The sequence below is a fragment of the Microcaecilia unicolor genome, chromosome 7 (assembly GCF_901765095.1).
Source record: "Microcaecilia unicolor chromosome 7, aMicUni1.1, whole genome shotgun sequence".
Lineage (NCBI taxonomy): Eukaryota > Metazoa > Chordata > Amphibia > Gymnophiona > Siphonopidae > Microcaecilia > Microcaecilia unicolor.
This window is the reverse complement of record NC_044037.1, coordinates 32921319-32943219: the sequence shown is the minus strand read 5'-3', so window position 1 is coordinate 32943219 and position 21901 is coordinate 32921319. Positions and strand designations below refer to the sequence as shown.

Genomic DNA, 21901 nt, shown 5'->3' with positions numbered 1-21901 from the left:
TTGACAAAATCCCAAATATTAGATGCTGCTGTATTTGCAGTCTAGTTCCATCCTGGTTTAAGCTGGAGCCTAACCTTTCATAAAAGGCTAAATATCTGCTGAGTGACGGATCTCTGGTTCTGATGGTCCCACACACATTTGAAGGAGAAGATGGTTCTTAGTTTCATGTATATGTGACTTTTTTTTTTCCTCCTTCAAGATTTTTGTTTTTGGTAATTTCTACTATAAAGATACCATGTCCTTTGTGTTGGCTTTATTTATGCATTCTTGTATCCCACTATTATGCAAAAACAAGTTTCGGTTCAAAGTGGCTTACAATTTACATTTTGGTGTTGTGCAATGTGGAGAGGGCATCTATAGTTTGTGTGGTTATTCATAGAGTTTTTTTTAAGAGATCTTTGAAGAACACTGCAACTAAACTGTAAAGAGAGGTTCTCAAACATGTCGCTCTTTGTATGTATGGGAACTGAAGATTATCATACAGGTAAGTGCTCTGCTGTAGTGTTGGCTATATACATCCCATTCTGTCATTATCTTTTGTATTCTTGCTTAATGCTTGTTTATGTATACACACACAGACTTTTTTAACCCCATCTCCTGTATGAAATCTGTTTTCTTCTATATATGTAGAATAACTATGCTTCTTTTTTAACAGATAAAGATGTTATCTATATGTGTCCTTTCAATGGCCCCATTAAGGGAAGAGTCTACATCACAAACTATAGGCTGTACTTCAGGAGTGAGGAATTGGTGAGTAGTGTATAAGGCGTTTTAATGAAATGACATGATTTTATATATTATATAGTCATGATTTTGCTGAATATATCATGACTAGTAAAACATGCCCGTTTCTGATACAAATGAAACGGGCGCTAGCAAGGTTATCCTCCGAGTTCCAGCTTGGCCCCCTTCCTCCCCCCTCCCCTCTGAGTTCCATGCCCCCCCCCCTCCGAGTTTCAGACCCCCGCGCCTCCCTCCCTCTCTCTCTTCCCCTCCGAGTTCCAGGCCCCCCTCCCTCCCTCTCCTCCCCTGCCCTCCGAGTTCCAGGCCCCTCGCCCTCCCTCTCCTCCCCTGCCCTCCGAGTTCCATGCCCCCCTCTCTTCTCCGAGTTCCAGATCCCCGCGCCTCCCTCCATCTCTCTCCTCTCCGAGTGGCAGCCCGACCTGTGTTGCCCGCCCTCTTCTCCCAGTCCTCCGCCTGCGCCTCGCCTTCCTGCGTGCCGGCCTGAATTTAAAAGTTCTTACCTTGGGGTCTGCCGGCAGCAGTAAAAGGCGAGCAGGCACGGTGCTTCAGCCTGCCGGCCCTTCTCTCTCAGCTCTGCCTTTGGTCCCACCCTAATTTCCTGTTTCCCCACCCACCAACCCCCCTCCCTTCCCATCCTGATCAGTACTATGGGTAGAAAGCAACACTGGGAAAACAAACTGCAACAAGATGGCTAATGAATACAAAAATGGGGAAGATAGGCTTTGGTTATTATAGCTTCCCTCCCAAACAAAGAACATGATGTCATAAGCCTCCAATCCCTCCTGACCTGGCCCACTGAATCAACCTGCCCCCCCCACCCCCGCCAAAAAAAAAAAAAAGGGAAACCTTCTGAGGCAAGGGGACCAAACCACCAATCAAAATAGCTAAAGCATATTTAATATAAAACTGTGAGCCCTAGGTGTAAGGGAGGAAATGTAGGGATCTCTGACCGACAAACTCTTCTTGCGCTTAAAGGATAGGCCCACCCCTTGCTTCTCCAACAATGTATTATGGTGGAGTATACTACGCCAACCCTACCCTGTCCACACCCTAAGAATTGGTTTCTTCTCAAGAAGTGTCACCTTATGGCTAAGCAAACGGCGACCCCTGCTCTGCATGAGAAAGGCCTCATATCTGTCCAATAAAAAAACAGCAGCTGATATTGGAATAGCTGAACTCAGCAGGCCTTCCAAGTAGTGAACCATCTGCATCAAAAATGATGCACCACAGTGCACTCCGAGAACGCATGAAAGAAAGGATTAGGCTGTTGAGAACATTTCAAACCAAGGGGAGTGTCAGTGCTGCCCATGTGAAACAGTTGGGTCTGAGTGAGATATGTATAATAAAGCACTCTAAACTGACATTCACGTAAGTCTGCTGCTGTCATCAGCTGTGGGACGCGAGCAATCAATTTACCAAGGTCCAGAGAAGCAGGTAATCTATGTAAATCCTTCAGCCATTTGGCCGTCAGAGTTGAAGGTATTTTAGGAGGGGAAAACTGCAGGAGGGCTTTATATAAAGTGGAAACTAATAATCGGTCTCAGTCTTCCAGAGTGAGAAGGGAACTTAACCGAGCAACATGACCAGCAGCCAAAGTGGAGACATAGTGGCACAACTGGTGATAAGCAAACATGTCCCTAAGTGGACAGAAATACCCTCCCCCAGAACCCACAGTGGCAACAGTGAACCATCTGGATTGAGCACATGATCGAGATGTGATATCCCCAAGGTTTCCCACCTATGAAAGATCCCATTGTCAATCCTCCGAAGAAACCTAGCATTCCCTTGAATAGGTAGCAAAGGTGAGGTGTGAGAAGAGACACCCCACAAAGTTCTAAGGGCCGTCCATATGTCCCGCAAAGATTGTAACAAAATACTGCCACTCAATTTTACGGGAAGTTCTTTGTTGGGCACCTACAAAAAAAAAAGCTAAAATGCCAAGGGTAATATAGCTCCCTTTCCATCCTAATAGGGGTATAGTCCAAGAATGTATGTCCCAAATGTCTTCTAGCAAGCCTCCAAGCCTCCAGTGACCTAGTAATAGGTGTATGGGGAGCTCTGTTTTTTTACCTCCCCAACAAAAGCAAGATAAATGACGATGAATAGTGTTAAGGTCTTTCTGCAGTATCTTAAATGGGAGCATCTAGAGAGTGTACAACCATTTGATAAAGTCTTTCACCTTAAACAAATGGATCCTGCTATGCAGACCCAGAGGTAATGTCTGTCAGCTGGAAAAAGTAGCTATGGTTGAGTCTAACAATTGGGAAATATTGAGATGATATAACTTCTAGAGTTGCATGGAAAGGCAGATCCCTAGATATCAAAAAGAGTGGGTTGCCCAGTGCAGGGGGAATGATCCCTCCCAATTCTGCCTTACTTGGTCCGAACACGCAAGAGCCAAGGACTTCTGAAAATTTAAGTCCCCATGTTTATGAAATACTTCCATCAGAGCCGTAAGCAAAGATCATCTGTTCCATTTGTAGAGACTCCGGCAAGGTCTTATTCTCAGCCATATACATGAACAAATTGAGAAGCGAAAGCTCAGTGTTTTCCTGGAGACTCTTGTAAAATTCAGCCTGGAGGCCATCTGGAACGGGCACCTTATGGAGTGCACAGCCTTGGAGAGCCAAAGCCAGAGCCAGCTCACCATTCGTAAATGGAGCATTTGCTTACTCTGTGGGAGTAACACAGGGGAGCTGGACATTGTCCAAGTATAGAGATCCATCCAAGGTATTCGCAGCCAGCGAAGCATACAAGTTTTCGTAAAACGTTTGAAGCCAGCTGCAGAATCCTAGAGTGACCTCACTCAGTCTTAATCATGTGAGAGAACAATTTGCCACTCTTTGCCACGGGACATTTAAACCCTGAAAGTTCTGTGATTACCGTCTTCTTAGTGGGTACTGTATTTCATTTTTCTTTTTGAGAGACTGAACTTGTTTCTTGAGTACCCCCTGTTGTTTTCGCGAGTGTGGGAGCATGCTCCGCCCTTCGCTTGTACCATCTGATTTGAGGCATGGGAGCTAGCTCCACCCACTGGCGCCAACACCAGAAGCAGTGGGACATTTAAAGCACGGCGCCTAACAGTGCACCATTGTTTGGCGCAACGCCTAAGGCGCAGACTGAAGGTGCGGATCTTAGCATGCGCCTTTGCGTGACGCCAGCAGTGATGCCTGGTTTAATTATTTTAGTTTAATTTTCTTACTTGATAGTTTGTTGTATTTTTAATTGTTAGGTTTTTAAAGATGCATTGGTCTATGGTACTCTTCTTAGCTTTGCTGGGTTCTAATGTATACTTGAGTCAAAATGAGGGTAAACATAATTCAGTAACACATTTTGGCATTTGGGATGGCCTTTTAGATAGCCATCAGGTACGATACTTTCCTTTTAATTTGATTGATCTGCAATACTTAATCATGATATTGAAATTATAATTGGAAATCGACCTTTTAGGCAGAATTGCTTAATAGCCAGTGAGAGGCAGTCTTGTAATATTCTTGTAAAATTATTAACAAAATCTAATTTTCCTTCTGATTCATCATTTGCTATTCATTGTTTATATTTCAGTGCTGGTTCAGTCTATAATAAATCTCTTATAGTTTATGACATAATAGAGGTTCTCAGCCAGGCTTGATCTTTGTTGTTAAAACCTGGATTTCAGATTTAAATTTGCCTTATCTGATAGATTTGTGACCTTTAGGTTACAAAGTGATTAGTTGATCAAGATTAGATAAAAGAGGTGGAGGTATTATGTTAATTTATAAGTTTTTTTTTTTGTCTGTTTTTCTTATAGACAGTTATGTTGATAAATATCTGCAACTGATGGTTTATAATTTGTCTAATTCAGACGATGGTTATCCTACTGGTGTTATATTAATTTATAGGCCATTGGGATGTTGGACTAATTCTCAATGTAAATTGCTTGAATTTTGTCTTTTTACACAACTTACTTTGAAAGATTGATTATTTGGGGGGATATCAACTTGCATTTGGAGTGTATAAATGATGCAAATAGTTGTTTTCTTCAGTTGTTGAAGTCTATACATTTTAATTTGGGTCAGATAAATCCTACTCATATTAAAGGTCATTAGATAGATTTTGTAGGTTGGTCATCTGGTTCTAATATTGGACTGTGCTTAGATCATGTAACATGGTCACCAAACCCTTGGTCTGATCATTTCTTACTTGCTTTTTTTTTCAAAATAAGCAGCCTGAAAAGGACAAAGTTATTAAAACATCATACAAGATTTGAGCCTATCAAGTTTTGGAAAGAACTTGAATTGTATTTGTCTAATTGCAGTTCCACCAAAGTTACTTTTGAGTCATGGAATTCTGGGGTAAATGACATATTATCTAAGCTGTCTAAAGTAAAATCTGTTCTGTGTCGAAATAATCCTTAGTATATAGAAACTTTAGCTCTTCAGAAAAGAACTTGCAGAAGGTTTGAAAGGCAGTTGAGAAAGACCAGGAATGAATTGCATCATAATCTCTGGTGTGAAAATATTAAGAAGTATATGGCAGCTATTTCCTTAGCTAAAGCTAATTATTATGATTCTTTGGTACTGTAGGCAGGTAATTCTTCTAAAGGGTTATTTAGAATTTTTAAAAGAATAACTGATATGAATATTCATATCAAATATTACAACCTGATGGCTTAGCTATGTTTTTTCAGTCTAAAGATCAGAAAATGAGGCAGAATTTTCATATAGCACCAGATGCATGTTTAAACTTTAGTCCAGGTGTTTTTAGTATGTTAGATGAGGTCCCTGCAGATAGGTCTTGGAATTTATTTTCTGGTGTTTCTACAGATACTGTTGTAAAACTTTTGAACAATCTCTCTAAGAAATCTTGTCATTTAGACAATTGTCCTGCTTATCTGTTAAGAACAATTCCTCTGAACTTAGCTACTTGGTTAACTGAGCTAATGGAATCATTTTTACTGGATGGTTTTTATCCCGATTCTGTTTCTAATATCGTGCTCACTCCTATTCCTAAGTCTACTAGTTCTGATCTATCTTTGGTAGATAATTAATTATCAGCCTTTGGCGGGGATTCCATGGATTGCTAAGCTTTTGGAACTTTTGGTTTATCAACTACTTTATGAATTCATTTTTTCCATTGATTGCTTACATTATACACAACATGGATTTAGGCCTTCACATAGTACTGAGACTTTACTTCTTTCTTTGACTTTAGAGATGAGAAGTATATTGAGTAGAGGAGGTCAAGCTGCACTATTGCAATTTGACTTCTCTGCAGATTTTGATGCAATTGATCATTCTTTGATGCTTCATAGGCTTGCTGAGTTGGGCATTGGTGAAAATCTATTAAAATGGTTTTCAGAATTTTGGGATAAGAGGTTATATTTGATATATAAGAATGGAGTTTTTTCTGATCCTTGGATACGTGGCTATGGAGTACCCCAGGGGACTCCATTGTCCCCTCTGTTGTTTAATGTCTATATGAGGCTAGTAGGTGCCTGGATATCATCTCTTGGATTACAAATAATGACCTATGCGGATAATATTTTTTTTTGCTCTGTCCTGTTTTAGATACCTTTGATAATACTTTATTAATGCCAACTGACAACATCAATTTGATTGATTCATTGGCTAGTGCTAATTTTCTGAAGTTGAATGAGCAAAAGACTAATATCATGTGATTTGGGGATTATGATTCACTACCTCAAAATTTTTTGCAACCAGTCGACAGGAGATGTTTTGCAGATTACTAACAGTCTAAGGTTTTAGATGTAATATTAGACTCAAATCTGTCTTTTGATAATCATATTGCAGCATTAGTGAAAAAGTTTAATTTTTTATTACGTCTGTTAAAAGCAATACGATCTAGCCAAAGTATGGAATGTTTTCGTAGGACAGTTCAGTCGGTTCTCTTACCATATTTGGATTATTGTAATTCTTTATATCTAGGACTAACATCAAAATTACTGCAAAGACTGCTGCTGCTTCAGAATACAGCCGCTAGATTGATTTTGAAAGTTAGCAGATTTGAGAAAGTGATCCCTCTTTTTGATGGATTGCATTGGCTTTCGGTTTTTTCCCGTATTAAGTTTAAAATAGCTTGTATGATCTGTAAAAGTTTTGTAGGGCAAAATTCAGTTTATCTTTCTAGTAACTATTTAACTTTACTTTCTACAGGATGAACTTCTCTTTCCATCTATTCTAATTCTCTGTAGTTTCCAAATTTTAGGGGAGTTAGGACTAAGAGTTATTTGATCAATTCCTTTCAATATCTAGGGATAAAAATTTGGAATAATATACAGTATCAGGTAAGGTCTATTCAGTCTTACATATTATTTAGAAAACAGTTGAAGACCCTATTATTTTCAGATATAAATTGTTTGATTTTATTTGTTAATGCAGTTTTTTATAATTACATCTAACTGAGATGTTTCTTATCTTGTAATCCGCAGTGAATCCTTTTGGAGGTATGGCAGATAAGGCAGAATATAAGTTATGAATAGAATAAAGTTGGTATTTGTAATAAGTTAAGGATTTAACAGCTCTCTGATGCAGTAAAGTATTCAGAGCAACCTGGGAAGCCAGAAGTGCCGCTTTAGCAGCAGAAGATTTACGAGCTTCCAAAGCCACCCTATCTTTGATTACCAGCCTCTCCAGATGCAAAATTTCATTGTCACTCATAGTCTTCCTACAAGCAGCATAGGCGATTAATAAAGTATCTCTCCCCTAAGTACTGCTGTAGCCATGTCCCAAAAGAGAAGGGGCTGTGTCACATGGGCGGCATTATACTTTGCATATTCATTTCACCTTGCTATCAAAAAAGGGTCCCAGTAGAGCTCAACAGGAAATTGCCATCTGGACTCCCTGCGCTCCAAAGGGGCCAAGTCCTAGAGACACCCAGACCAATGCATAGTCAGAGACGCCATAGGGACCAATCTCTGATGTAATTAAATGCTTAACAAGGGATTTAGAAACCAAGATGTAGTCAGTTCTCAACTGTATAGAATGAACTTTCTAGCAGGGGATTTTAATTCTGTGTTGGATTCCCAAGTAGACATTTTAGCAGGTCAAGCTGGGCTACAGGCGAGATCAGATTTTGGATTATGGATACTGGTTAAAACCTAGATTTGCTTGACATGTGAAGGGTTCTATGCCTCTCAGAAGAAAATGTGTACTTTGGAAATATGTGTACAAATATAATGTCTTGGATTTGCTATCCTTTTGTTTCCAAGGGTGGCTGATTCTACTACGGGGCCTCTAGAGAACTGAGTCCACACTTTAATTTAATTTGGATTGATGTAGAGAAGGTGGGGAAGAGCTGGGAAGGGAAACCTTATTGGAAGTTTCTTACATATTTGTACAAGGACTGAGACTTTCAACGATATTTGATTTAAAAAATGTCAGGATTATTGTTCCTATAAAAGAGAGGCCTGTAATAGAAGCTTTGTTTTGGGAAACATCCAAAATTGTAATATGGGGAGATGATATTGCTTATGTTAATAAACAGACTAAGCAATTGGATAGTCAAATACTAGATTTAGAAGCAAGAGTGAGGAAACTGAAGATACACTTCCTTCAAACCCCAACTTTAACAAATAAAAATGCATTGTTCAGAGAACAGACAGCCCTTAATGAGAAAACCAAATGTCGTATGTTCTACCTAAAATTCAAAGTGTTTAAGTTTGGCAATAAATTTCACAGAATATTAGTGAATCTTGACAAGACATGGGCAGGACCGTGCTTTGTTCCAGCCCTCAAGAACATGGCAGGAAAAAGAGTCTCTCAGCTGAATAATTTGAAAACATTTTTAGGGAGTTTTATCAAACCATATATAAACCAGAAATCCAGAGCAATGAGACATTTCTTGAGTCGATTCCTCTCCCAGAGTTACCTGATTTAGAGGCAGATGCAGCAACCAAACGTAAAAAAATCTAAATCGTTAAAGTCCCTAACGATTTTAAAATAACGAAAAATGCACCAAAAAAAAAAGTCACACATGCTGAGATCGGTAGTGAAACGTACAATGTATCAAAGAATCACAATACACATCGGTCTGGACCTCTCGTTAGGACAGCTCCGTGGCAGGAAAAAGTGTTAAGTGAAAAAATAAACAAACTTTGAGCCAATCCCAGCGCATTAGCAGAGCTAAAAGCGCTGTGATTGGTCCAAAGGACCTCAGAAAACACATAAAAAAATAAAAATAAAAAAAGGATCGGGAGGGGGCAAGGGCGCTCATCAGGAGCGTCCTGTACGGACGGCCTTGCCCCCCCCCCCTGCTCCCCACTTTCCGCCGCTCCCCCCACCCCGAAAAAGCAAAATTGTAGCAGCCCCTGCCCCCCTCCCTTCCTCACTACTCTCAGCTCCGCCTCCCGACATCCTCCGTCTGTGCCCCGCCCCCTTTGGGGATCGTCGCCGCCATTCCCCTTCTCCATCGGGCCCCCCTCCCTCTTACCGGGCCCGTGCAGCGCCTCTCTCCTCTGTCCGAAGGCGCTGCACGGGCAAGAAGAACGCAGAATCAGCTGATGCCTGCCTTCGCGATGGCATCGATAGAGCGTCTTTCTCCTCCTGGGCCCGCCCCTGTCTGACGTCAGTAACCTACGTAGGTTACTGACGTCAGACAGGGGCGGGCCCAGGAGGAGAAAGACGCTCTATCGCGAAGGCAGGCATCAGCTGATTCAGCGTTCTTCTTGCCCGTGCAGCGCCTTCGGACAGAGGCGCTGCACGGGCCCGGTAAGAGGGAGGGGGGCCCGATGGAGAAGGGGAATGGCGGCGACGATCCCCAAAGGGGGCGGGGCACAGACGGAGGATGTCGGGAGGCGGAGCTGAGAGTAGTGAGGAAGGGAGGGGGGCAGGGGCTTCTACAAGTTTGCTTTTTCGGGGTGGGGGGAGCAGCGGAAAGTGGGGAGCAGCGGGGGGGGGGGCAAGGCCGTCCGTACAGGACGCTCCTGATGAGCGCCCTTGCCCCCTCCCGATCCTTTTTTATTTTTATTTTTTTATGTGTTTTCTGAGGTCCTTTGGACCAATCACAGCGCTTTTAGCTCTGCTAATGCGCTGGGATTGGCTCAAAGTTTGTTTATTTTTTCACTTAACACTTTTTCCTGCCACGGAGCTGTCCTAACGAGAGGTCCAGACCTCTCGTTAGTTTTCCTGCCTTTTTCCTGCGTAAAGGCAATCGGAAAAGGTTAGTGCATGTCGTTTCAATGGGGTTTTCACACTAATTGCTCATCTCCATTCCGTTTTCGTTAGCTGCTACTACCGTCGAAAAATAGGCTTTAGTGCATGGAAAGGATCGGAAATTCTTCCCCGAGGGCTCATTTAACGATGAAAAACGTTTAGTGCATCTGCCTCTTAGAGAGGGAAAAGCTAAATGTGCCTATTACTGGTGATCAGATCTTGGAAGGTAATTAAGCATTTGAAATTGCACAACATGCTTGGCCCGGTTGGGTTTAACGGGGAGTTTTTCCAAATGTTGGAGCTCTGGAACTTGGGGTAGTCAGTGGAACATCGCTCCCTTTTAAGTAAGTAACTCTGACAGATGTCTGGCAGGTGGTGAGTGGTTCGCAAGATCCTTTTGAAAGGACCGGTATCTCGGCTTTGTGATTTTTCTCATCAAGTTGTGGAGGAGTATTTTTGTGGGTAGTGCAGCAGGCTTTGATCCTTGTGAACTGAGTTTGATTCCCACTGCAGCTCCTTGTGACTCTGGGCAAGTCACTTAACCCTCCATTTCCCCAGGTAAAAAAATAAGTACCTGTATATAAAATGTAAACCACTCTGATTGTAACCATAGAAAGATGGTATATGAAGTCCCATCACCTTTCAAAACTTGAGGATACTGAAGCCAGAGAAGCCATATTGGAGTCTGGTTTAACAACCATAGAGTCTAAACTTGGGACACTGCAAGCTGTTAGTACTTTAGGGATAAAAGATAGTTTGATCCTCCATAGGTAGTTGGAAACTATGGAGAATCAATATAGAAATAGGAATTTACATATATTGAATTTTCCTGTTTGTTCCTTATTATCAACGGAGATACTTTTTTAGGAATTATCTCAAAGTGTTAGTTTTATCAAATGCTGACAATCTTTCTATTGTCTCTTGTTATTTGACTAAAAAAATTTCTCAGACAAGTATTCAAGAGGGACAACCTAATGTTCTGTTACCATAAGACCCATTTACCGTGTTTCCCCGAAAATAAGACACTGTCTTATATTAATTTTTGCTCCCCAAGACGCGCTAGGTCTTATTTTCATGGGATGTCTTATTTTTCGGGGAAACATCGGAGTCGCCCCCCCCCCCCCACCCGAGGTCGCTGGGCCCCCCCCCTCCACCTGCCCTCCGTCGCTCCTGGAAGTTGGAACTAACCTTAAACGCCTCCTTTCACCAAGTTCACACTCGCAGCAAGCAGGAGCAGTGCAGACCTCTCCTTCCTTCCGTGCCCTGCCCTCGCAGACGTTACGTTACGTTAGGCGAGGGCGGGACACGGAAGGAAGGAGTGGCCTGCCCTGTTGCTGCTGCTTGCTGCGAGTGCGAACTTGGTGAAAGGAGGCGTTTAAGGTTAGTTCCAACTTCCAGGAGCAACGGAGGGCGGGTGGAGGGGGGGGCCCGGCGACCTCGGGTGGGGGGGGGGGGCGTGGTGGCCTTGTCCGGCTCTCGGCAGCCCTGCTTTAAAAGAAAAAAAAAACTTTGCTAGGTCTTACTTTTGGTGGAGGCCTTATATTTTACAATTGCAGCAAGACCTCTACTAGGTCTTATTTTCGGGGGGATGTCCTATTTTCAGGGAAACATGGTAATTTAACTGATTTTCTTCAAAATTTTCAGGATAACGTTACATAACAGGCTATGCACTTGTTAACATTTATTAGTGAAAGTGATAAGACTGTGGTTCTAAAAACATTTTAAAAAGCAGGATTTTCTTTTTTGTGGTTTTGATCTTTCCTGATGTGGCCCATGTAACTCAGGAAAGTATTTATTCAATTAAAAAAGTGAGTGCCTGCACTTGGGGCTAGTTTCTTTCTAAAGTTTCCCTGCAAGTGCTTGATTACATTTTCAGATTTAACGCATGTATTTTTCGAACCAGCTCAGTTAGAACAATTACTGATAGAGAAGGAGAATTGAAGATGATGAATTTCTGTTTTCTCAGCTAGGTGAGGTGTAATAGGGCCTTTTAATATACCAGGTGATTAAATATATTGTATAATCTTGTTTACCTATATTTAGTTTCCTTTTTTCCTCTCCCTTTATCTCCATTAATGTGGGCTGGATTATTTTCTTTGACTACTGTTTTCTTCAATATCCAAACCTGATACTTTTGGGGGTATTTTGTTAAATCCTTCTATATCTGTGATATGTATTACACAGAAATGTGAGCAGCTGCCAGATATAGCACTAATGGGCAGTGTGATGTGGTCTGAAGCTTTCCAGTCTGCCAGAGTTGGGCTCTAAGATGTACTTGTTGGTATCTTTGTAATTCACATAATTAATCAAAACATTGCTAACATGAATTGAAGGCATGGCCTCCCACTTGAACAGGTATATTATACTGCTGCCTTGTAGAAGGCCATTAAGACTTTACAGTTTTATATTCCCTAAATCTTTATTTTTGTTCTTATATGTATCCTAAATGGGGCAAGTAGACTATTATTGTCCTCCATAGTGATTGACCTTTTAGAGCAGGGGTGGGCAACCTCTGTGCTGAGGGCTGCAACCCAGGCAGATTTTCAAGATTTCCCCAATGAATATGTATGATTTATTTGCTTATAATGGAGCGATAGTGTAAGCAAATAGATCTCATGCATATTCATTGGGGAAATCTTGAAAAGCCAACTGGGTTGCGGCCCTCAAGGATGTGGTTGCCCACGCTTGTTTTAGAGGGTAAATTTTTATAACGGGGTGCTTACTTAAGAGGTAGTTTATAAAGATAGATAGACGCCCGTGTTGCCAGTTTTCATGCAGGTGTAAATGTTCATGTCTAGATTATTCAAGTATGTATGTAAATTAGCATATTTTATAACCCTACATGCAAGTTTGTGAACAACACCCATTCGCCATCCAGTTTCTGCCCTTGTATATTTGTTTATGTAATATTTGCTATTCCACGCTTCCTCATGTCAAAGTGCATACTTTTACACTGGTTGGTACTTTATAAGAGGTCATTTACACGTATTTGACAAGAAAAATGACTTCATAAACTTACTCCCTTATTGTTGATCTGTCTCTCTGCTGCTGAACCAAACAACGTCCATTAAATCCTTAGTAAGTTATGGTGAGCCATAGTATTATAATGCTTCATGTGCCAGATAGACTTTAGAAAGAACCAATTTATTGAGTACAAAAAAAATGTAAGTATTGTAGTAGATATTGAATTAGCTAAGCATTTGTGAAAGAAGGAACAGGAACATGTGTTCTGAACAGAATTATTCTGTACAAATGACAGTACAGTACTTAAGAACATTCCAGCCTGACTTTAATAAGGTTTTCTGCCTTAGACAAAAATTTGTGAGAATCTTTATGAACATTCCTCCAGTTCTTAAGTCATTTTTTTGTTTCTACTGAATAGATTTATGTATGTCCGTGATTTTGTTAGTGTTTTAATTTTTCTTCTTTGAGTTTTCCTTTTATGCTGAATCTTTCAGGCCTTGATCTGTCTGCTAGATATTCTTTTACTGCTCATGCTGGCACAGAACAGTGTTTGCTGGTATGCACCTTCTTCACATTCAGTGCAGAAAACTTGCAACTTTTTTTTCTTTCTGCCTTTTTTGCTGTTTCCCCCCCCCCCCCCCCCCATCCTCCCCAAGTCAGATAGCAGTTAGGAACTGATTTAACTGGAATTTGAAACTTCTTTGCTTAAAAAAAAAAATCTTATTTTATCCTGTGTACCAATAGAGGATCTATTTAGTTCATGGGGATTGTTTATTTGAGCTTATGCAGGCTGTCCTGAAATTGTAGTCAGATAGCAATCGGTCACTCAAATACAATGATACCATTTGATTTCATGGGTGCATTTGTTCTTTTTCATAAGAAAGTACTGGATAACATTTAGCCAAATTGTTGTTTGGGTGATATGCTCACTATGTCCTGTCTCCATGCAGTAGAAGAGCAATTCATTTTCTCTATTATAGAATGGCTTTTTCCAACCAATTTTGGTGCAACAGAAAAGTAGAGGAGTTTATATACAATACCATGGACCCTGTTTACTAAGTTGTGCTATAGGCATGCTTGCGTTTTTAGCACGTGCTAATGCTAGAGACGCCCTTAGCCTAGCTCACCTTAGTAAACGGGGCCCTAGATGTTTTATAATAATGGAATGTATCTATTGCAGACAAATGGTAATTCTTACAAGCTAAATCCTCAACAATGCTTCCCACCTTTTTCAGTTATTTCCATGGGCATAGTTTGGGGGGGGGGGAACTAGGGGGGCATTGCCCCCCCTCCCCAAATGAGCTGCCCCTACCTGGGCAAGGGTTGGGACATAAGCAAACACCCACCACTAGCTTCTGCACCTGGCCTCTGCTGTGGCAGCCTGGAGGAACTGCAAACTTCCGTGCTCTTCCCTTTCCTTCCCTGCCTGTTGCTCACTATCTCTATCCCCCCCCCCCCCCTGGCAAAGCATAATGAAAAGGTGCACGGGGCTGTACTCCTGCTGTGCATGCTGCTTCCGACTTCCCTTCTACTCCCTTACCTGCCTCATAATGTAAGTTCCTGTTTCCGGTGAGACGAGGAGAGAAGCCAGCAGCACCGTACGCAGGAGCACAGCCCTGCGCATGTTTTTATTTTGTTTTGTAGCTGTGTCAGGTGAAGGGGGGTGGAGAGAGTGAGCGAGAGGCAGGGTAGAGCATGGAAGCTTGTGGTTCCTCCAGGCCACCACAGCAGCAGCAGGGAGGAGAAGCTAGTAGTTTGGTGCCTATGTCCCTAACCTTGGTGGGGGGGAGACTGGAGAGAGTGAGCAAGAGGACAGGTGAGAAGGGGGGGAGACACTGGATGGAAAGGAATGAGAGAGATGGAAGATGCTTCAAAGGGGGGAGAGAGGGAAGATGCTCGATGGAGGGATGAAGGGGAGACACTGGATGGAAAGGAATGAGAGAGAGAGAGAGAGATATGGAAGATGCTGCAAAGGGGAGAGAGAGAGAGGGGGAGATGCTGAATGGAGGGGGATGAGGAGACTCGTTGGAAAGGAATGAGCGAGAGAGATGGGAGATGTGAAGGGGGAGGGGAAAGAAACTGGATGGAAGGGGATGAGATGGGAGATGTTGGATGGAAGGAGGAGGTGAGAGGAGGAAGGGGTGGGAGAGAGCAGATACACTGGATGAAAGGGGAAGACAGAGAGGGAGGAGACACTAGATGGAAGGGAGAGAGAGGGAGGAGGCGCTGGATGGAATGGGGGAAAGGGGATGGAAGGAAATAGGATGGAATGGGAGAGACAGGATAGACGGAGAGGACAGAGGTAGTGAAAGTTGGGGGAATATGAGGAAGGGGGCAGGGGCGAGGAAAAGAGATGGAAACTTGTAGTTAAATGCAGTAAAAAGAGGGAAATTGAAGACTAGTTAGAAATAATGAAACCTGGAATGAAAGACAGAAAAATAAATGGAATGAACTGGAAGGAAAAGATCAATGCTGGATATGGATGTAATGAAAAAAGTGAAGAAGACAGGAGGAGAGAGAAAAATGGAAAAGGAAACCCTGGCAAGGGAGTTAGCAGAAACCAGAGACTGGATTCAACACGATTAGAAACTTTAAATGACCAGACCACACAGGTAGAAAAAAATATATTTTTAATTTCAAAACCAGCATATTACAAACAGTGCAAAATGGAAAATAAGGTAATAGTTTTCTATTGGACTAAGTGAATACATTTTTCAGTTAGCTTTCGAAAGCCTAAGCCACTTTCTTCTCGTTCGGACAGTATACCATTCTTAGTGGTCCTTTTAATGAGGTACTCTAACACGCACTAATGATGAGCGTTTTCTAAATTCTAAGAAGCCCATAGGTATAAAATGGTCATCTTAGCATTTAGCATGTGCTAAATCCATTAGCAAACCTTAGTAAATGGACCCCTTAATTTGTAATGTAGAATATAGAATAAGTCAGGTTTTGAAATTTATACCTGCTGTCTTTATATTTTGCACAGTATGAGGGAACACACTACTGTTGTTTTGGTGTATTGTGTGCAAAGTTTGGCTGCTTGGGAGTTCAGTTTAATTTTTGTCTACATGTTTCTATTAGTCTGTAGTTACATATTCTATATTTGGTGAGAGTTTATCTGCGTTCTGCGCGTGTGGAAGAGACCAGGTATTCTGCTAGCATTGAATGCCTATGCAGGATCAATCTGTACTAATCTGGCTTGTTTAGTTTCCCAGTAGGTGTATTGATGTTCTAGTGCAGACTTTCTTAGGTAGGCCCTTCTTGAGTGACTCCTGGAAATTAGTGACATTTTTAGGGTTTTGTATTACTTTAATATATGTCTGATAGTGGATTTTGGATTTGAATTTAGATTATACCGTTCTCAGTAGTAGCTCAAGGCAAGTTATATTCAGTAGATATTTCCTTTTCCTGGAGAGCTTGCAGTCTAAATATGTACCTGGGGCAATGGAGTGTTGTGACTTGCCCAAGAAATCAAGGAGCAGCAGTGGAATTTGAACCCTGGCTTCCCTGGTTGGCAACTTGCTGCTCTAACCATTAGGTACAGCTAATACAGATCTGAAGCCTGGTGGCTGTTTGATAACGTACTAGGCAAATCAGTTTATGGTTGCTGGAAACCACAGGATTTCTGTTACAATTCTGCCGAACATTACTGTTCACATGGCCAACAGGGAGATGCTAGACTGGGGAGCTAGGACTGATTTCCTACCAAGTTTTACAATACCTGCATATATTACCAGAATACTGCAAATACTATTCTGTTTAATATGTTGCTTCCCCCACTGTGTTGTTCTGCTGTCCTTGCTTCCTCCATTGTGGTATTCTGCTGTATTATTTTGTTGTACATTATTTAGATTTTTTTTTTTTACACTCCTGGAGTCGTCAGTGTGCATATTATCAGTAAGAGAAATAATTAGGGGTGGCAGCTATTGGCTCTGCACCAGAAACCTTAAAGGGGTCCTTCCTTGTGTTCAAAAATGCCTCTACTGTACCTTTACTGTTGATGTAGGAGTTCCCCCCCCACCTAAGGATTTTAACTTACCCCATCCCATTCCACCACCGTAGTCCCACCCATCTGAACCTCCTCAAACAGTTGACTCATTGACTGTCTGTGATGGATTGGAGGATAAAAGTGGAGGTCAGCATGAGGAACAAGAAAGTGAGGAAACTGTTGTGCAAAATTTTCAGGGAGAAAAGAGGATTTGGAAGGAATATTTTAAGGGAATTCTATAATAGGACACTTTATATTTAGGTACCTACCTTCCTTTATGGCATCGACTCCTGTCAGGTCGGGTAGTGAGGTTGCTGAGCCTCGAGACCATTTTGTGGTGTCGTGGTGTGTTTTGCTAGGGTATATTTTCCACCTATGGATTTGTAACAGTCCAACTTGTTCTGTTTTCCCAGTAGGAGGTGTATTGATGTTCTAGGGAAGTGTGTGAGAGGAAGGGGAGAGGGATAGTGTGCACTGCCCTTGGGGATCTGAGTGGGGGGCACCATGAGTCAAACTTCCCTTAGTGCTAGCTCATTTCAGTGAAAAAATTTTCACTGCCCAATACTATCCAGTCTATTTTTTGAGATAACCATAATGAATATGTATGAGATGTATATATGCAGATTAATATGATAATGTGTCACAGTCCACATTTTGTCCTCCCAAAAGGAACAGTCAAACTATGCCTATGGTTATTTCCACTTCAAGGCATTTGTCTTGCTTCACTGGAAGGAAACCAGCTTCCCCAGCACCTTTCCTTTGCTTTATCCTTGATTATTTTTGTGGGTTTTTTTTTTCTTGTTCCCTTCAGCTCCTTAGGTCTGCACTCCAGTTTTCGCTTCTTTTCTTTCTCTAGGCATTCCATTTTGCTTTCTAATTATCATGCTTATTTTTTGATTTCTGTCAAATTGTTTAATTTTTTGAAGTTTTGATATCTAAGAATTTGTAAAATAAAAGAATAACCATTGACATTGATTTGAATACAAGATGCCTGAATATAATAACAGGTTTTATTTTTTCTTGCATTTTTTTCTCCTAGGATCCTGTTTTGGTGTTAGATGTTCCTTTGGGTGTAATTGGAAGGATTGAGAAAATGGGAGGAGCCACAAGTAGAGGAGAGAATTCTTATGGATTAGATATTACTTGTAAGGTATGAGTTATAAAAAAAAATAAATGATTTTGAAGACCTATGGTTTCAAGAAATGATAGTGAGAGTCATCAATAACTTTTATTAATATTGCATCAAGTATTGCATAATAATTTTGCTCTTTATTTATTTTTGCTGTTTAAATAACATGATTATTCAACTGGTATGCTTAAGCAACATTTGAATAACAATAGCAAAAACCCACTGAAATGGATTTCCAAAGACAGGATGCGTATTAAACTAACACTGTCAGGATATTCCCCTGTACCATCAGGTGCAGCGGAACACCTTTTTCTGGTTTCCACTCCACCCCTAGTTCCCACCCCAATTTGCACATTCTATCCACCCCATTTTCTGTTTTTCTGCTATTTGCTCACTGTTACTTAGCTTGGTCATTACTCATATTGACTATTGTAATTCTCTGTACACAGATCTTCCCCTCTTTTCTCTCAAGAGACTCCAGCTTGTTCAATTGACTGCGGTTCGCTTGCTTCATCGCTCTAGGCCAACCCTACCTATAAAGTGTCAGCATTGCAAATATTCTAGAATACTGGTTGACCTCCAGTTGGAAAAAAAGAAATGCCCAACAGCGATGGATTGTTACACAGAATGTACATGTTAAAAGAAGCTTTTACTGTGGTTGCAAAGGGAAACTCAGACCATCACCTAATGAAAAATAAGCCTACAGATGAGAAACAAATACATAGAAAATAATGAAATGGAAAACTTGAAGAAACCAGGCTGTGAGCAGCAGAACATGAAGAAAGAGAAACAGAAATGCATTACCTCATGTATAGAAACAAGTACATGACATTCACGTTTTCAGAGCTGACAAATCTTATTCTCTAAATATTAAAAATTAAATTTTTATACCTTTTGTTGTGGGACCATTTTGTTTTTCCAGTTCGCTTGGTCCTCTTCATCTTTTTTTAGGATCTCAGTTCCATTTTCTATGTCTTCAGTCCTGTTTTCTCTTCCTCTCTTATATCTGACAATGATCCTCCTGTTTCATTTTTTCTACGTTTTTCTTATCTGCCTTTTTATCACTGTTGCTAAATTTCATTCCTCCTCCTGCTCCCTTAAATCCTCAGTCTCCCTTTTTCACCTAATTACCAGCTTTCTGCCTCCTGCACTTACCTCTCTGGTCCTCCTATTCCCTCCCATATCTTATTCTTTCTCTAGCCTCCTGTTCCCTGTCTTTCATCCACTTTCTAGGCTCCTTTTTCTACCCTCGTCTGTCTCAGCCTCTCCTGCTCTTCACCAGCCTTGCTCCTTCCCTGCCACTCATCCCCTTTCCATCTCAAGTACCCTTAAGTCTTACTCCCATATTAGGGCTCCCATTCTCCCTTTTACCTCTCAGATTTCCACCCTCTCTCACAGCTTTCAAAGATCTGTCCCCTTCCTTTTGTCTCTCACCCTCTTCATATTCCTTTTTTTTTATCCTCTTCCCCAGCAGACCTCTGCTATAAATATAAACACATGGCTTACATCTATAAATATATATATATATGCCATTAAGAAACATTACTTTTTCAAACAAATAGAATTTGCCCCTGACTGGATAAAGGTGAGCCGGTTGATATTGTGTATCTGGATTTTCAGAAGACGTTTGACAAAGTACCTCATGAAAGACTCCAGAGGAAATTGGAGAGTCATGGGATAGGAGGTAGTGTTCTGTTGTGGATTAAAAACTGGTTAAAACTATTTCCTAGTATCTTGATCCCATTATTGGGGACAAATGTAAAATTAGTGTGTTATACTCTAACCATCTGGTTGTAAGTATTGGTTTTTTCTTTTTTGCCTTTAAAGTTAATTCTGTTATTTCCAAGTCTATGTATGTGGATGTATGACTTTATCATTAATAAAAAAAAAAACAACTGGTTAAAAGATAGAAAACAGAGAGTAGGGTTAAATGGTCAGAATTCTCAATGGAGAAGGGTAGTTAGTGGGGTTCCCCAGGGGTCTGTGCTGGGACCGCTGCTTTTTAACATATTTATAAATGACCTAGAGATGGGAGTAACTGGTGAGGTAATTAATTTTGTTGATGACACAAAATTATTCAAAGTCGTTAAATCGTGGGAGGATTGTGAAAAATTACATGAGGACCTTACGAGATTGGGAGACTGGGCGTCTAAATGGCAGATGACGTTTAATGTGAGCAAGTGCAAAGTGATGCATGGGGGAAAGAGGAACCTAAATTATAGCTACGTCATGCAAGGTTCCATGTTAGGAGTCACAGACCAAGAATGGGATCTAGGTGTCGTCATCAATGATACGTTGAAACCTTCTGCTCAATGTGCTGCTGCGGGTAAGAAAGCAAATAGAATGTTAGGTATTATTAGGAAAGGAATGGAAAACAAAAATGAGGATGTTATAATGCCCTTGTATCGCTCCATGGTGTGACCGCACCTCGAATGTTGTGTTCAATTCTGGTCGCTGCATCTCAAAAAAGATATAGTGGAATTAGAAAAGGTGCAGAGAAGGGCAACGAAAATGATAAAGGGGATGGGACGACTTCCCTATGAGGAAAGGCTAAAGCGGCTAGGGCTCTTCAGGTTGGAGAAAAGGCGGCTGAGGGGAGATATGATAGAGGTCTATAAAATAATGAGTGCAGTTGAACGGGTAGATGTGACACGTCTGTTTACAATTTCCAAAAATACTAGGACTAGGGGGCATGCGATGAAACTACAATGTAGTAAATTTAAAACGAATCAGAGAAACTTTTTCTTCACTCAACGTGTAATTAAACTCTGGAATTCGTTGCCAGAGAATGTGGTAAAGGCGGTTAGCTTAGCGGAGTTTAAAAAAGGTTTGGACGACTTCCTAAAGGAAAAGTCCATAGACCATTATTAAATGGACTTGGGGAAAATCCACTATTTCTGGGATAAGCAGTATAAAATGTTTTTGTACTTTTTTGGGATCTTGCCAGATATTTGTGACCTGAATTGGCCACTGTTGGAAACAGGATGCTGGGCTTGATGGACCTTTGGTCTTTCCCAGTATGGCAATACTTATGTACTTATGACTCCAGGAGACTTTGCTATACTGCGGAGCTTCACTGAGCCGCCTAATTCTCGTAACTTTGCTAACCCCCTGTCGGCCACAGAGTTGGCAACTTTTCTGCAAAAATTAAGACCATTTGAACTAGCATGGCCTTGAACTCATACATCGTCACCCACTTTGCAGCCAGACTTAGTTGCCCATTGGACCCTACCCCATCTCCTGCCCCCTTAAATCGCTATGAATATCAGCCAGATTTTCTTTAACTACCACCCTATTGCCAATTTCCCCTTTCTCTCCAAGGTAGTTGGTGGAGTGTATTGTCTTAGTCCATTGAAATGATTACATAAAATGCAATTGAGATCATTACAACACTAAGAAAGCTCTTATTGGCTTGCTGGCCACCACTCAATCTACTGTTGCCCAACACAGCTTTATCCTGCTATTATCTATGGACCCCTCCACAATGTTTGATCTCATTGACCATGGTTTGCTGTTGGACAGAACATAGGTCATAGAGATCATGATAATGCGTGGTTGTGGTTCTGGTTCTATCTATCCAATCATTACTGCTTTCTCTGGCAAAATGTTTTATCTGAATTTCTGTTGACATCCCTGTTTTTTCCCTTGACACATACTACACATGCTAATTGTGTTCTTGCTTCAGTTTATACAGATGTGCCATTATAAAATCAAGTTACTTTGGTTTGTTTTTCACTTCTTTCTTTGAAATTGTATCCCTTTTACATTTTTCCTATGTTTGATTAGGTTGTCATATAGCAGAAGATTGCTTTCACAACTGTCCTCCTTGGCTTTATCACCTTCATTGTGTAGGCTTGTTCAAACTTTTATTCATGACCCTTTTTGTTGCTCAGGGACTTAATAAGACAATGTGCACTCACAGCC

General features: G+C 41.1%; 1 protein-coding gene across 1 annotated transcript in view; it reads left to right on the top strand.

Annotated features, from left to right (window-relative positions):
• MTM1 (myotubularin 1) overlaps window positions 1-21901 on the top strand; it is a 199101-nt gene that overhangs the window by 67442 nt on the left and 109758 nt on the right. The window contains exons 4-5 of the mRNA XM_030208931.1: window positions 656-750; window positions 17888-17998. Coding sequence (XP_030064791.1) covers window positions 656-750; window positions 17888-17998 — 206 coding nt within the window. The remainder of the gene's footprint in view (window positions 1-655; window positions 751-17887; window positions 17999-21901) is intronic.